The following is an 18,227-nucleotide window of genomic DNA, read 5'->3' as shown; positions in this document are numbered from 1 at the left end:
CATTTTAAAAAATTTATGTTGAATTTGAGCACTTTTAAAACCTGAATTAAAATGAACATTGAAGCAAGCATATAAAATTGTTATGATAACAAATAGTCACAGAATTACACATTCTTATAATTAGAAAAAGCCTTAAAAATAACCTAATCTAGTATCCCACCCAATAATGGCAGGGTTCCTTTTATGTCCCAGAGACAACAGGGAACACTGGAGTTTCTTGAGCCAGGATTCAAACTTGCTTTATTAAGTGGTAGATATGTAGAAAATGAGAGAGTTCTGTCCAAGATGCCTTCTTGAAAAGAGCAAGAAGTCCAATGCCCATTTACTCTAACAAAAACTAAAATAACATTAAGTGACTTTATCCACCCCAAAAGCACAGAAGCCCACAGGCAATAAGTAAGGGGACTCACCAAAAAAGAAGGTACTAGTGGAAGTAAATAAGACAGAAACCTCCCAGAACAACCAGAGACTGAGCAGAGACACCTATAGCCTGCAAGGCCCTTTATCTGGTGGCAGAAGGAGCAGAAGGCTGCCATGAGAAAGTCCCCTAGGAGTAACAACCACCAGTGTGAGCACAGCAGAACTCAGACCTTGACAACCCAGGCTTGGGGCAAGGAGTGCTATGCTTAGCACTCTGTACTGGGAAGCATTGAAGAACTAATACTCTGGCCCTAAAATCTACCGAGGGTTGGAAGATGGAGGTATGCTAGGATCTAAAGGAGATCAGATATTCCCAAAGACCCCAGTAAAGTTCTAAAAATGCACTAGAAAGAACAACAATAAAGAAAACCAAAGAGAAACAGTTAGAACTTCTCTATCTTGTCCAGGGTTGCACAAAAGAACTGCCAGAATGCTGCATAAGCTCAGAAAAACAAGCATAGGTAGACATGAGACAAAAAATGCAAGCATACATCACCTGCATTGGCAGGTGACTGGCCTAAGCAGCTCAGGCCCCATGCAGCCCTAGGGTCATTACTAGGCAAGATATCCAAGATATATAGACAACTAGTGGAAATATATAAAACTGAAAACCATCCTCCAATAGATAAGCATCCAAGGATATAAATAGTTTTTAAAATAACAATAGCAAGCTATGAACAGCCAAATGAAAGAATGCTCCAAATCAATAAAAAACTGAAGATCAAGACAAACTTGAGCTTTCATCTCATACCCAGCAAATTGCCAAACATGATAAAAAACATTATTAACTGCAATGTTGGTGGAGTTGTAAATTAACACAACCATAATGAAAACCAATTTGGAATTATGCAAATAAAGTGGCTAAAACAACTATATACCTTTTGATGCACAGATTTCATTGTTAGACATACATCCCAGGAGGTCATTGATAAAAAGGAAGGTTCCATATTTACCAAAACAGTTACAGCAACACTGTTTTGTGGTACCAAGGCAATGGAAACAAAGTAGATGCCCATGAACTGAGGAATGGTTAAATAAAGTGAAGGTAATTGATATGATTTTAAAAAGTAAAACCATCTAAGTTGGCAGCTTCTCCACAGCATAATTTTAGTCTTAAAGAATTGTCTACAGTACTAAGAGGTTGTTATTTGTGTAGGGTTACACAGCCAGTATGTGAGAGACAAGACTTGGAACACATGAGATCATTCTGGTTTCCAGACTGGCTTTCTAGCCACTATGCTCTAAGCTGCTGAATCATCAAGCTACCTGAAAATAATGTCCTGGATATTCAAATTTCAAGAAATCATAAATGAAAACTGCCCAGACCTATTAAAAGGAGACAAAATAAAAATAGAAGGAATCAACTTGTTGCCTCCTGCGCTCTAAAACAAAAACTCCAAGGAATATCATAGCATAAATTCAAAGCTTCCTGATAACAATAATATTTTTTAAATTTTGACTTCAGGCAGTCAAAAAGAAAGAGTTCAAGTACCAAGTAAGGATAACACAAAAGTTGGCAGCTCCTACTCTAAAGGAGATGAGGGCTTAGAATATGATATTCTAAAAATAATCTGAGGAAACTGAGGTTAATCCTACAGGAGAAACAGAGGACTTCCACACATTCCTGATGAAAAGGTCATAACTGAGTAGAAATTTTGAGATGTAAATGTAGAAGTAAAAAGAATTACAGAAAGGCAAATACATTTTCGATCAACTGGAAGAGACTATAAGACTGTAAGATGATGCATTATTTAATTCTATGAAGTGGAGAAGAAACCAGTGTATTCGCAGAACCCTGATATCTACAATCATAGTTGTTCAGTTATTTTTCAGTTGTGTCTGGCTCCTTGTGGCTCCATTTGGGGTTTTCTTGGCAAAGATACTAGCATGGTTTGCCATTTCCTTTTCCAGGTCATTTTACAGATGAGGAAACTGAGGTAAACAGGGTTAAATGACTTGCCCAGGGTCACACAACTAGTAAGTGTTTGAGGCCAGACAGGAACTCAGAGTCTTTTGACTGCAGGCCCTGTGCTCGATCCACTGCGCCACCTCGCTATCTACAACAATCACAGAAAAAGTTAAATAAGTCAGTGACCCTTCATCCTTTTACTCTCCTGCTTCTCCTCAAATCTAGTCAGTTGCCAAGTTATATCATTTCTACCTTTATAACCTCTCTTATATATGTTCTTTTCTTTCCTCTGATATTGTCACTAAACTGGTGCATGCCCTCATCGTCTCACATCTAAACTACTGTAACAGCCTGCTGGTTGGTCTCCTTACCTCAAGTCTTTCTCCACTGCAGTTCATCCTCCATTCAGCTATCAAACTCATCTTCCTAAAGCACAAATCCCCTATTCTATCACCTCCAGAATCAAATGAAAAACCTATCTGGCTTTTAAAGCCTATATAACCTAGATTTCTCTTACCTATTCAGTTTCCTTATAACTTATTCTCTCCAATAATAAATGATTCATTAACAGTGGACTCTGCCATTCCCCGAAAAAGACACTCCATCTCCACACTCCATGCAGTTTCTTTTTTTTTTTTCTCACTAGGCAAAGGGGTTAAGTGACTTGCCCAGGGTCACACAGCTAGTAAGTGATATGTGTCTGAGGCCACATTTGAACTCAAGTCCTCCTGAATCCAAGGCCGGTGCTCTATCCACTGCACCACCTAGCTGCCCCTCTGTAAGGGTCATTTGTGAGATGACTCTGTCCTTACCTGCAGGAGTGCACATGATTGCCTGGGAGTATTAAGGTGGATCTGCGCATGTCACTAAAATGAGCAGACGTGGCAAGCTGGCTGATACTCAGGTCAGCTGAGTTGCTCACGTGCAACGGCTCATGACATGATTAATAAGCACGAATCCTCTTTGCTTTCGGGGCAGGACATGATTGGCTTACTGCGGGAAGGGCTCGTGAAAAAGGTGGACGGGGAGAGGATAAGAAGGAGGTACCCGGAGGCAGAGGGGGTTAGAGCATTAGAGCCGCAGAGCCGCGTTAGCCACGAGAGCCGCGCTAGTAGTCAGAGATGTAACAATAAAAGAGTATACTCTGAAAGTATCTTGGGGTGTTCTGTGGAGTCATTTCTCCAGTGCAGCTGGAGCCAGAGACGTCCGAAGCCTGTTGAGGAGGTAAGTTCCTAACCCAGATAAACACAGAGTATAACAATTTCTCCAGTGCAGCTGGAGCCGGAGACGTCCAAAGTCTGTTGAGGAGGTAAGTTCCTAACCCAGATAAACACGGAGTATAACACCCCTCCATGCAGTTTCATTAGCTGTTTGTCTCCCACACCTGGAATGTTCTCTTTCCTTGTTTCTGCCTTCTTGCTTGCCTGGCTTCCTTCAAGTCCCAGCTAAAATCCTACCTTCCACAAGAAGCCCTTCTGGTCCTCCTTCTGATATTATCTCCAACTTATCTTACATATATCTTATTTGCATATTGTTGTTTGCATGTTTCCTCCTTTAAGGAGTAAACTCTTTGAGGGCAAAGGCTGTCTTTTACCTTTTTTTATTTTCCTAGCATTTGGCACCATGCATGGCATATAGTAAGTACTTGAGTGATTTTGTTCTATTTTGACCATTTTAGAAGAAAAGGGATTATATTGAGGGAGAAAGGAAGAGGAAGATGAAGAAACTTAACTATTTCAAATAACAGGAGAGAATAAGATGAAGAGCACATAAAAACAGAAGCTGGGGAAGGCATCCTATGAACTTCACTTTTATTTTAAATGTACAAATAAAGGCTGAATAAACTCACACAGATTCACACACACACACACACACACACACACACACACACACACACACACGTCGAGTAGAAATACATTAAATTCAAGAGAAAAATGGATAGGGAGAGGAAGATCCAAAAGGAAGGTTTTAGAAGAAAGTTAGAGGATGAAACTGTCATAAGCAAAAACAAACTCCAGTGTCTGAGGGAGGGAACATGAAGGGGGAATTAAAAGGAAAGAAAGCGTAAAAACCTGTGATTGGAAATGTGGCAAGAGGAAGAGAAAAGAAGGAATGAAAGAGAAAGAGATTGCTTCAATTATAGACCATTGTGTTAAGCAAACTCTCACCATCTTCATCTTTGTAAAGTGAGGAATGGGAGCAAGACAGGAAAAGTACAAAAGAACAGGAGTGGGGTAGGGGAGAACGAGAAGAGGATAGCAAAAAAGAATAAGAAAGCAGAATACAACAATATGTAGTGAACAACAAACACATGTGAAACAAAGATTCATAGACCATTACAGTAAGGGGCAAGTAATAAAATAGACATATTGTGTCTATTTTAGTGCTTGCTTTGTTTGAAGTCATTATTACTACACCTGCTTTTTTTAGTTCACCTGAAGAGTAGTAGATTTTGTTTATATTAAAAGAGAAAAGCATGTAAACTACATTTTGCTTAAAGGCAACCCAGATAATGAATCAATAGCAATATTTCCTATATACATATTTATGCACTGAATGTCACAGCATCTAAATAAAGGAAAAATTCATCAAATTTTAGGAAGAAACAGACAAAAGTATAATAGTGCGAGACTTTAATATACCCCTTTTAGATGTCGACATATATAACAAAAAGATAAACAAGAAATAAGTTAAGGAACTGAACGGAACTTTAGAAAAGTCAGAGATGACAGAGCTCTAGTGATTACTAAATGGGAAAAGAAAGAAGTTTAATATATTTCTCAACAGGATATGGCACCTTTACACCAAAACTGACCTAGTAATGGGACATAAAAATCTAAAATCTACCAGAGATCTTAGAGCAGACAAATTCAGGGAGGTGGAAATCAATACAAGAATCCAGGTCTAGACTAAGCAAGACCAAACACTCCACTCAAATGCATAGCAGAGCTAATGATGAAGATATGAGTAAACAGAAGACACTGACCAGTCTAAAGAAATATTATACATCAAGCAATACCCAAAAATCCAACCTAAAAGAGTAATACCATAATAACTGTAAGCAGATCCTAAAAGAAAAGAAAAATTTCCACAAGAACTACATGAGTATACAGAAGAAATGAAGCAAGAGACTATAAAAAATGAAATTAAGCTCTGGACTAAAAATTAGAGGGAGAATAAAAAGCCTAAAACAGAAAGTAGCAAATCATAGAAGAGCAGACTCCCTGAAAATTAAAATAGACCAAACAGAAATGAAAGATTCCATGAGACTGCATGGAATATTACGACAAAATCAAAAGACTGAAAAAAAAGAAAATATACTGTCTGTTATTAAAAACAACTTACATGGAAAGAAGGGCAAGGAGAATTTGAAAATCACTAGATTCTAGTTATTTTAGTGAAAATCATTATCATAAAGAAAGTGTGCATTATGAGTTATGGGGAAAGAATCAAATTTCCCTTTGGAACCTTTATGTCTTCAACAAGTACTGAGGGAGATAAATAAGAAGAGGACAAAGGACCGGAATGGTTCTTTTCTGAAAATTTTAAGAGTGGAAAGAAAAGCAAAGTAAAAGTAATACACCTATGAAGAAAGGAGGAAGAAAGGGGTGGGACTTACTATTTTTCATAACTGGGATACAGGATGGAAAAAAGAAAAATAAACATGGAGGCAGGTGTAGGAGAAGGAGGCATTAAATAAACCTCATTCTTATCTTAATCAGACAAAGTAGGGTTAAATGACCACATGACATACACACACGCAAACAAATTATTTTGTACAGAAATATGTCAAAACCAGTGGGATTAAGCAGAAAAATAATAACAAGAAGTAACAAAGAAAAAATTTGAACTTCAGAGGACGGATCTCTAATTGGAAGGATTAAAAGGAAAAAGAAAAGAAACTGGAAACAAAGGGAGTGCCCATCAAATGGGGAAATGGAGGAACAAATTATGGTTATGAATAAATTATGGTTATGAATAATGGAATTGTTGAGCCATAAGAAATAACAAAAGAAATAATTTTAGAAAATATGCAGGATGAAGTGAGCAACAATATAAATATTTGTATAATATCAACAATATTTCAAAGAAAAACAATTCTGAAAGACTTAAAAACTCTGATCAAAGTAATAACTAACCATGTCTCCAGAAGGCCTTTGATAAAGCATGTTGCCTACTTCCTAACAGAGAGGTGACAGATTAAAGGTGTAGAAAGACATAATTATTGGACGTGGCTACTGTGTAGATTTGTTGTTAATAATGATGAGATCAACAATATGGGGCTTTTAGGTTTACAAAGCACTTTACATATATTTAACTTACTCATTTTATCCTCACAACAACTTTAGGAGATAGCTGCTGTTTCCCATCCCCATTTACAGATGACAAAACTGAGGAGAGATGTTAGAAGACTTCCTACAAGTGCCTGAAACAGTATTTGAACACAGATTTTCCTGATTCCAAGTCCAGCACTCTATCACCTATGCCACTAGTTATCTGTTACAAAAGGTTTTTTTTAAAAAAATTAATCAAGTTTTCTGGGTTGGGCATGACTCAGGTCATCCCATGGGTAATAGCTTAGGTTCAATACTGAAAAGTAATAAAATGAGACTCTTACAGGTCATTGAATAGTTAACAAAAGGAAATTTACTTTGCCAGAACAGAAGGATGTTCAACAAAGATAGGTAGTGATGAACTTTCAATTTGACTTAGGTGAGTGAAGCTCCCATAAAAATTTATCAGCCAAGTATTTGAGAATCCTTCCAGCTCCTTGTGACTGCTTTGTACTTTGACAATGAGTAAATGGCATCAAAGTTCTCAAGGAAGACATGAATACCTTTTAGAAAAAAAACTAGACTAACTTGCACTGGGGAAAGGGGTTAGGATATTGCTCCTTCTATACTTCATCCTTTGTTGGTAAGATCCTTATGATCTACTTAATTTTGGTCTGTTTCTGGTCAATCAAGACCTCTAAAATTCAAGAAACCAGATATAGGCAACACTAATGGATAAAGAAGAACTAAAAACAAAAACATGGGGGGAAAAGGTGTAATAGTTCCCCTAAGAAGTACATTCAAGTAACTAAATCTAGAAAAGTCCCAAGAAGGACCAAGTCCTAAGTCTAAATAGTAGATCATGCCATACCTCTGAAGTTCACCATGGGTCTCTCATAAAAAATGACCATAAGAACAACATCAAGGGCATTAGGGCTAGCAAAGATTATGACATTCCAATCATAGGTCAGGGAGAACTGCCCTGTAATGCCACATCCCCCTCCACGGGAGTCTCAGGAGGGATAGGGGTGGAATATAAGATTTTTTTCCCCATGAGAGGTCTTTGAGAGATGACCCTCTTTCTTCTGTGGGGCTAGTTAGACACTTTCACCTCCCCCTTGCTGCCATAAATTGGCAAGTTCCCTTTCAACACTGCCACTCCTTGGTCCTTTAAGTTTTCCCTGAAGAAGAATTGTACAATGATCACTGGGTCCAACAACGTAAAGGGACCAATCAATTTTACATTACAATAAGTGGTGGGCTATTGTGGGTCTGCCTTTTACCACTGATATGCCACTGCCCACTCTTCTGCCACTGCCATTATAGGCCACTTGGCTGTCTGCTGACACTGAGATCCACACTTTTGCCTACTGCTATCTGCTGATTCTGGGTCCTGCATATCTGCCCTCTGCCTGCTAGTGCCTTCTACTGCTGGGGTGCCAAATCTACTCACTTCCCCCAAACCAGCAGAGACTCAAGTGCCAAGGACGCTAGCCAGGAGCAACAGGTACAGACACAGGTCCCAAAGAAACTGGCCAGAAGCAGCAAGACACAGGCCACAGGGGCACTAGCTGGGTTTACTTGTTTGTTTTTATCATGTTTCTGTCTTAGTTTTTCTCTTCCTCCTTTAGTGCTACCTACCTATATTAGGGTTCTTGAACACCAGAGTTCAGGGTTGATCAATAATCGACTTAAAAGTTCTTCTAGAATATCTCAAGGACTTGCCAGCAAGGGCCAGAATATGGTAGGAACAATATCCTAACTCCTCTCCCCATGCAGGTTAGGCTAGGTATCAAGGCACTACTTAGTTGAGACTTGATTAGCTCAGGAGAAGTAAGAATTCATACTATTGGCATTACAACCTCGTCACCTGAGTACACAGCAACCACAAGGAATGAGAGGACCTACATGCTCTCCAACATTTGTTGTCACCATTCCTTTTTACTTATTGCTCTCCATGGCTGGAATGCATTCACTCTTCATCTATATCTCTTTGAATGTTTCCTTCAAAATTCCACACAAATGTATCTACATAAAATCTTTCCTGATCCCCCAGCTATTACAGTGCCTTCCTCTAAAAATTACTTTGTATTTATTTTATATAAACTTATATATGTACATGCTGTCTGTTCTGACAGAATATAAGTTCCTTGAGAGCAGAGATTGCTTAATTTTTGTCTTTGTATCCCCAGCACCTACAATAATACCTGACATACAACAGGTGCTTAATAAGTCATTGTTGATTGACTAACTTCAGTTCCAAGAATACTCTGAATCTTGATTTTGTCATACATCAGCTGCAACCTAGCCACAAAATCTGACATGAATATAAATGCATTTATTTAATTCAAAAATAATAAACTTATTAAATACCTACTGCTTGCTAGGCACTGTGTTAGGTACTGGAAATTCATTCAATAATATGCATTAATGCATATTAGGGGAAGACATAAGGTTAGGAAGAGATATCTCCGGCTTTCATATCAATGAAGAATAAGTGAAAAAATAACTTTGATAGAAAGGAGAAAGAGAGGGGTCTAGGCAAAATGCTTTCAGAAATATCTCTGTGGGTAGATTAGAGAGAGGGACATTTGGTGGAGTTAATGTTAAGGAAGGTTTCATGGAAGAGCTGAAGGATGAAGGCTACTTCACTAGATGGAAGGAGAGGCAGGGTAGAGGAGGGAGACTATTTCAAGGATGAGGAACTATGTGAGTAAAGTCACAAACAGAGTAGAGGAGATGAGAAAAAACATCACAGTAATCCAATTTGGCTAGAAAATGGAATACACAAAGAGGAGTATTAAAAACGGAAAGGCTAGATTAGGAATAAAATGTGGCCTCAATGTAAGGGGTCTCTAGTATGGTCTTTTTTCTGATGTATAATAGTATGGCAGCTACAACCTCACTGACATCCTCAAGAACACACAGTTCAGGCCCCAGGTTACTGATACCACATTTATCAATCATTATATCAATTATATCAACCATATAATCAATTATATCTAGCAATTAATTCATTCTGGGTATTTTTTTAAATCATTCAGGAAACTTACTAGCCCAACCATAAGGACGATAATATACTTTTTTCAAATGCCTTGTTATAATAAAGAAACATTATAGAATTCCCTTAATCCAAAAGTCTAGAAATCTTATCTAAGAGGAAAAAGTTTGATATTAGGTACTCTTCACTTGGCTCATAACTTCTTTTTTCTTTTCCTTTTTTTTTATATAAATTTATTTATTTTTAGTTTCAACATTTACTTCCACAAGATTTTGAATTCCAAATTTTCACCCTATCTGGCCCCTCCCCCCACCCTAAGATGGCATGCATTCTGAATACCCCTTCCCCTAGTCTGCCCTCCTATCTCTCCATCCCTTCTCTTATCCCCTTCCCCTTCTATTTTCCTGTAGGGCAGGACAGATTTCTGTACCTCATTTCCTGTATTTCTTATTTTCCAGCTGCATGTGGAAACATTTTTTTTAAACAGGTGTTTTTAAAACTTGGGGTTCCAAACTTTCTCCCTTCCTCCCACCCCACCCCTCATTGAAAAGGCAAGCAACTCAATACAGGCCATACATGTGAAGTTATGCAAAACACTTCCATAGTAGACATGTTGAAAAACTAACTCTATTTCCCTTAATCCTATCCTGCCCCCCCAATTTGTTCTATTCTTTCTTTTGACCCTGTCCCTCCTCAGAAGTATTTCCTTCTGATTACCCCTTTCCCAATCTGCCCTTCTCTCTATCATCCCCCTGCTCTCTTGTCCCCTTCCCTCCCCTATTTTCCTGTAGGGTAAGACAGATTTCCATACCCAATTGAGTGTGTGTTATTCCCTCCTTAAGCCAAATCCTATGAGAATAAGATTCCCTCATTTTCTCTCACCTTTCCCTGTTTCTCCTCCACTGTAAGAACCTTTTCTTCTCTGTTTTGTGCGAGATAATGTACCCCATTCTACCTCTCCCTTTCTCCTTCTCCTAGTATAATCCTCTCTCACCCCTTAATTTTATTCCCCAGATATCACCCCTTTGTCTTCAACTCACCCTGTGCCATCTATCTATCTATCTATCTATCTATCTATCTATCTATCTATCTATCCATCCATATAATTTTTCCCCTCCCACTACCCTAATATTGACAAAGGTCTCATGAGTTATAACTAATATCTTTCCATGCAGGAATGTAAACACTTTAGCCTTAATAAGTCTCTTATGATTTCTCTTTCCTGTTTACCTCTTCATGTTCCACTTGAGTCTTGTATTTGAAAGTCAAATTTTCTATTCAGTCTTTTCATCAAGAATGCCTGAAAGTCCTCCATTTCACTGAATGACCATTTTTTCCCCTGAAGGATTATACTCAGTTTTGCTGGGTAGGTGATTCTTGGTTGTAATCCTATCTCCTTTGCCCTCCAGAATATTATATTCCATGCCCTCCAGTCCCTTAATGTAGAAGCTGCTAAATCTTGTGTTATCCTGATTGTGTTTCCACCATACTTGAATTGTTTCTTTCTGGCTGCTTGCAATATTTTCTCCTTGACCTGGGAACTCTGGAATTTGGCCACAATATTCCCAGGAGTTTTCCTTTGGGGATCTCTTTCAGGGGGAGATTGGTAGATTCTTTCCATTTCTATTTTGCCCTCCAGTTCTAAAATATCAGGACAGTTTTCCTTGACAATTTCTTGAAAGATGATGTCTAGGCTCTTTTTTTGATCATGGCTTTCAGACAGTCCAATAATTTTTAAATTCTCTCTCCTGGATCTATTTTCCAGGTCACTTGTTTTTCCAATGAGATATTTCATATTGTTTTCTAATTTTTCATTCTTTTGGATTTGTTCTACTCTGGCTTGATTTCTCATAAAGTCACTGTCTTCCAATTGCTCTATTCTAATTTTTAAGGAAGTATTTTCTTCAGTAAGCTTTTGGACTTCCTTTTCCATTTGGCCAGTTTTGCTTTTTAGGGCATTCTTCTCCTCATTGGCTTTTTGGACCTCTTTTGCCATTTGGGTTAGGCTATTTTTTAAGGTGTTATTTTCTTCAGTATTTTTTTGGGTCTCCTTTAGCAAGCTGCTGACTTGTTTTTCATGATTTTCTTGCATCACTTTCATTTCTCTTCCCAGTTTTTCCTCTACTTCTCTTACTTGCTTCTCAAAACCCCTTTTGAGCTCTTCCAAGGCCTGGAATGGATTCGTATTTTTCTTGGAGGCTTTGGACATCAGAGCTTTGACTTTGTTGTCTTCTTCTGGTTGTATCTTTTGATCTTCTTTGCCACCAAAGTAAGATAATATAGTCTGACTCTTTTTGCGAGGTTTGCCCATGATCCCAGCCAACTATTTGAGTTTTAAACACTTTGTTAAGGTAAAAGTCTGCTTCCGATGTGGAAGCTTCGGGGGTTTGTATAGCTGTTTTCAGAGATATTTCTAGGGACCTGTAAATTTTCAGTTCTTCCAAGGTGGTATGACAAGGGGCGAGGTGTTTACTCTTTTCCCGGCCTGTGCTCTGGTCTTTGAGTGACTGGCCACAAGCAGTCCTTTCTCTCTTGGAATTGTGAAGAAGGGTTTCCTCTGCACCGTTACTACAAGCTCTACCATGCCAGCGCTCCTCCTCTCCCAAGGACTGCCACCCAGAACTGTGACCCAGATCCAAGTATGGGCAAAGCAAAAGATTCTTGCCTCAGCACTGGCAAAGAGATCTCTGTAGTCCCCCTCTGATCAGCCACTTGATTCCCCCTCAGTCTGTGGGCCAGAAGTTCAGGACGCAGCTACAGCCTCGGTGCTCTGTACTCTGGAGCTGGCTCTGACCTAGCTCCTCTCTCAACGCAAAAACTTTTCCCACTAACCTGCTAAGTTGTCTTCAGGTTTTGTAGATTGAGGAGTCTGGAAACTGCCACAGCTGCCTATGATTCATTCCTCTGAGGTCTGCTCCAGGTTCCCTGTGGCCTGTGCACCAAACTCCTCTCCCCACCTGATGTAATATGCCTTTCCGATCAACCATCCAGGCTGTCTTGGGCTGGAAATTTGTTTTACTCTGTCTTTTTGTGGGTTCTGCTGCTTTGGAATTTGTTTAGCACCATTTTTTTATGGGTATTTGGAGGGGTTTGGGGAAGAGCGCAAGCAAGTCACTGCTTTCATGCTGCCATCTTGGCTCCGCCTCCCACTTCTTTTTTCTAAGTACTCAAAAACCATCTGTTTAATAATCTATCCTAGAATTTTTCTGAAAAGCAATGGTTTCCAGAACTGGATTTTCCTCCCTTTAAAAAAAAAATCAAGGCATAGTTGATCATCTCTGGTCCTCTAGCACCTTTTCCATTCTCCATGATTTCTCAAAGATAATTTAGTGATTTCATACTAATCTTATATCTTCCCCTAAAATGCATCAATACATATTATTGAATGAATTTCTAGCACCTAACACAGTTGCTACAACAATATCTTTCAAATACCTTGGACTATAATTTATTTGAGTCTAGCTGGAGACCTGAATTCATTTAAAGCAGTTAAGTGCTAACAATCTCCTCGGTTATCCTGGGCTTTAATTTCCTCTTGTAAATTCCTTTAAGAGGCAACTTTTAAAATTCCTCTTATTTTTCATTTATTTTGTTTTTACTTAACATGTTTCCAAATATATCCCTGTACCTTCATCTACCCAGAAAACTATTTATTGTAACAAATAGCAAAAAAGATTAAAAAAGTTCATCAGAACCAACAAATTGAATACAATATTTCACCTCCATAATCCCCCTCTTCTGCAGTAAAGCAATTTTTTTTACAAATATTCTCAATTTCATGTAATTGAAATTACAATTTCTCAGATCTTCTACGGGGCAAAGCTTGGTCATTATAATTAGTGTTTACATAATTAATGTTTAATTTCATTGTTTTGTTTTTTCCATTACATTACCATAGGCACTGTGTTTACTGTTCACCTGGTCCTATTTACTTCACACTGCATCAGTTCGCATAAGTCTTCCCATAGTTCTTTTGAATTATTCATATTTGGTTTTTATGAAACAATGATATTTCCTCACCTTCACATAACTCAACATTTTATCTATTTCCCAACTGATGGGCTTCTACTTCGTTTTTAGTTCTCTGTCAGCACAAAAGGTGAAGGTGTTGCTGTGAATATTTTGGTATCTATTGTTCAGTCATTTCAGTTGTGGCTAACTCTTTATGACCCCATTTGAGGTTACCTTAGCAAAGACGCTGGGGTGGTTTGTCATTTCCTTCTCCAAGCTCATTTTATACATGAAGAAAGTAAGGCAAACAGGGTTAAATGACTTGCCCAGGTCACTTGCTAGTGTCTGAGGCCAGATTTGAACTCACAAAGATGAGTCTTCCTGATTCCAGGCCTGGCACTCTATCCACTATGCCACCTAGCTCTCTTCTCATTTTGTTATATGTATCCTTTTTTCCTGTCTATAATCTCTTTCGATTATGTGCCTAGTAATGGGATCTCTGGGTCAAGGCTATGAACAATTTAATCACTTTTCTAGCATAATTCCAAATTATTTTCCAGAACAGTTAGACCAAGTCATAGCTCCAATAACAGTATATTAAAGTGTCTATCTTCCCACAACCCAGGCAATATTGAATATTCCCATCTGTTGTCAGCTCCACCAGTGACTGAGTGTGAAGTAAAATCTCCAAGTTATATAAACATTTATTGAGTGCCTATTTTCAGATGATTCTTAATAGTGTACAATTTTTTTGGGGGGGGGGAAGAACTCCTTGTACATGTCTTGTGATCACTTACTCTGGAAAATGGCTCTAGGTCTTATTTATTTGTGCTAATTCTTCATACATCTTGGATACCAAACCCTTATCAGAGTTTGCATCTTTGATGTAATGATTTTTTCGCATTTGGTAATTTTGTTTTTATAAATACTTTCTGTTTCATGTAATCAAACCTATTTGCTACCTCATTTATTCCTTATTTAGTAAAGAATTAAGAATTCTTTGGCTAAGAGCCAAAGTTGTGAAATGTACCTCATCCCATTTTTTTCCTAATTATTTTAATAGTGTAATAAAAAGCATTAGTGACATAGCAGACAATGAGTCTCAAAGCCAGGAAGACCTGGGTTCAATTTCCACCTCTGGGTATATATGACCATGGCAAGTTGTTTAACCTCTTAGTTCCTTAGGCAACTCTCTAAGACTAAAAGTTGCAAAGAAGGTGAAAACCTGCAATAATAGATGGAATTTCCTTATTTGGGAGTTCTATAAACCAATAAAATTTACATGTTCAGTCTCTGTCCTTCCATACTGAGGCCACATTCATTTTAGGTTTACTGTCCTATCCTATATGATATAAGATCACAGATGCAGGATAGGATAGCACGTCAAAGGCTTTCTAGTCAAACCCCCCTCATTTTATATTTGAGGAAAACGAGACCCAGGGAGGTTAGTGCGAGCCAGAAATAGGACTTGATCTACTCTGAGAGACCACTCTAGTCCAGAGCTAGGAACTGTACCACAATGACTTAAATCTAATTTCTGCCAGACTGATTTACAATTTTCAAAACAACTCTAATGCTTATACCTTCCTTCTAAGATTATCATCAGTTTATCCTGATTATATCTTGTTTGTACTTCACTGTTTGCACATTGTTTCTCTCATTATATTGTGAGCTCTTTGAGAGGACAGAATAATTTTTACCCTTCTCCATATCTTCAGCACTTAGCATAGTGCATGGCATATAGCAAGCCCTTAATAAATGTTTACTGACTTGACTTGAGTAGTGAGTTCTTCTCCAAGCAGTTTATGTGCTCAAGCTTATGGTAAACTGAATTACTTAGTTCAATTGTTTCTGATTCTCGTTTATCAAGTCTGTTCTATTTGACCTGGTTTTCTATTTTTTAACCAGTAACAAACAATTCTGGTGATTAATTATTGTAAAATTATCTGAGGTCTGGAAAAGCTATTCCCGCTTCCTTCTTACCTTTTTTCATCATTTTTCTTTTTTGCCAAGATGAATTTTATTTTGATTTTGTCTAGCTCTATATAGTATCCCCCTGCTAGTCTGGTATGATACTAAGTTTGTAAAGTAATTTCACAATCTTTATTATCTTGGTAAGATCCAACCTCATGCAATGATTATCTCTCCAATTATTTAAGTCATTTAGAATTGTTTTTAAAGAGTATTTTACAAAGTTACTTAAATGTCTTGAGTTTGTCTTGGTATACTAACTCTCTAACATTTTATGCATTTTGTAGTTATTTTGAAAGCTACTTCCTTTTCTATTTTTCCTCCTAGATTGTGTTATAGCTATCTAGAAATACTGACAATTTTTGCGGATTTATTTTGTATACTGATACTTTGCTGTAATAATCAGTTGTCTCAGTTGATCTCTTTTACTGATTTTCTGCCTGCAAAGCGGGATCATTTTGTCTTCTCTTTGCCAATATTTGTCAATATTTTCTTCCCTTGTCCCATTTCTGCTGCTAGCATTTCTAGAAGTGTGTCAATAACAGAGAAGGACATCCATGTCTCATTTATTCCTTTATTTATTGGGAAGTTTCAATAATGCTAGCTTTTGGCTATACACACACACACACACACACACACACATATAAAACAATAATATGTATTTTATATTATTATATATGCTAGGGTATTATATGCATATGATTTTTATTATATTTCACTTCTCTCTTAATTCTTTTCCCAAACATAACATAGTGAGATCTTTTTATTGTCTTTGGTATTTTTTGTAAAATGCAACTCATTCTGATATATTAGCCATCTTGACATTATTCTTTCAGGTCTATATATCTGATGCAGCTCATTCTGACATTTCAGCCATCCTGACATTACTCTTCTAGGTTTATGCATCCTTCTGTAGTTGTAACTCTGCTTGTATCTACTCTACATGTCCTTTTAAAATAAATCTGTTTAAAAAGTTCCTTATTCAGTTACATTGATTTATTTAGTTGACTCTCCTTTTTTTTCTCAATGGAAAAAATAATTTCAGTAATAAATTCAGTAATTTTAAAGACCAACATCTTAGAAAATACTAAAGCCCGTGACAATCCAGTGTTTAAACAAATCAAATCATTTAGTTGGTAGGAATTTTACAAACGGAAAAATTTTTAATTCACTTTACCTGAGGTAATGTCAATGCTGTGCCTATCTTCTTCAAGCCTTCTAATTTTCTCTTCTAGTTCACTCTGTACAGTATCATATAACAAGAGCTTTTCACTCTGAAACAAACAAACAAAAAAACCAAACAGGCTGCATATAAGTAGCAAAATACATAAGTTAAATGGCAGGTTGGATGGATGGATGGATGAATGAATGACGGATAAATAGGCCTGAATTTTGTACTGACCACTCTCACGTTAAGACACAGAACATTACGTTAGTGCAGAATGTTATCAAATGTCATGTAATGCTACAGAAAGCAAGACTAAAAAGGATATTTACCTGATCCCAGGAAGTTCCTTGAAATAACTTAATATTATTGCATTTGGTTTTTTTTTTAAAGCATAAATACCCAAAAAACCACCATCTGACAAATTTTAGTAGAATGATATCAATGAAAACCAAGGGGTCTGAACCTTCTGATGATTAGTGTACAACATACAAAAATCCAAATTTACTCAAATAAGGGATTGATGACTTTACAGAAGAATTCCCTTAAAGAGTCTTTTGGGTTCATTTTAAAACACAGTAGTTCCCAGATTCCTGGAAACCACATCCTAGATTGTGGTCAAATCAGGTAATATTTCCATCAGAGAACAAGGTCATAGTCAAAGAATCATAGATTTTAGGTCTGGATGAGACCTTAGTATAATATAATGGATTCAAATTAATACATCTAACATTTACTAGCTGTGTAAACTCCAACATGTTACTTTCTTAGACCTCAGTTTCCTCATCAATAAAATGATGATTAGAATATTACAATGATTACAATAAATTACCTCTAAGACGTCTTCTAGGTCTAACATCCTATAATTTTCTCCCACTAGCTAGATTACTCATCCCACAGATATAGAAACTAAGGCCAAGCACGGTAAAATGAATTACCCAAGATTATGTCACTAGTTTACAAGAGAGCTGGGACTAGACTGAGGTCTTTCTAATTCCCAGTAGAATGGAATCAGATCACTAAAATTTATTAGATCACATTAACTCACTAAGAAAAATCCTACAATTTCAATATAGTCTGTATGGCCCCAATAAATTATGTATAGCATATATTAATCTATCAATCAACAAACATTTATCAAGCACTTATTATATTCTAAGTACTACACAGGGTTTTTCTCCCCACATTCCCTCAATTGGTGACATCATCAGTTTCCATGGGTTTAATTATACTCTATGCAGGGGGTTACTCTTTTTCATGTCATGGACTCCTCTGGTAATCTAATGAAGCTTATGGACCCCTTCTCAGAATAATGTTTTTAAACTCACAAAATAAAATACACAGGATTACAAAGGAAACCAAGTATGTTGAAATACTGTTACTGAAAAAAAAATACACAGATCCCATATTAGAGCCCTTGTTCTACGTAAAGAACTTCCAGGTCTATATTTCTAGCCCTAGGCCATTAACTTACTTCCACTCTCACTTCACCAACTGTCTGTTAAGTATTTCTAACTAGAAGCTCTACAGGCACCT

At 37.3% G+C, this 18,227-nt stretch overlaps 1 protein-coding gene across 3 annotated transcripts in view; it reads right to left on the bottom strand.

The window, feature by feature from the left end:
- The window catches only part of BRMS1L (BRMS1 like transcriptional repressor), a 161,523-nt gene that overhangs the window by 9,707 nt on the left and 133,589 nt on the right, over positions 1–18,227 (bottom strand). For all 3 annotated transcript variants that reach the window (XM_020991374.2, XM_020991377.2, XM_020991375.2), the window contains one exon: positions 16,704–16,800. In XM_020991374.2, the coding sequence (XP_020847033.1) occupies positions 16,704–16,800 (97 nt within the window). The remainder of the gene's footprint in view (positions 1–16,703; positions 16,801–18,227) is intronic.

The sequence above is a fragment of the Phascolarctos cinereus genome, unplaced genomic scaffold, assembly GCF_003287225.1.
Source record: "Phascolarctos cinereus isolate Bilbo 61053 unplaced genomic scaffold, phaCin_HiC Scaffold_2;HRSCAF=192, whole genome shotgun sequence".
Lineage (NCBI taxonomy): Eukaryota > Metazoa > Chordata > Mammalia > Diprotodontia > Phascolarctidae > Phascolarctos > Phascolarctos cinereus.
Note: the sequence above shows the minus strand (reverse complement) of the source record. Positions and strands in the feature narration are given on the sequence as shown.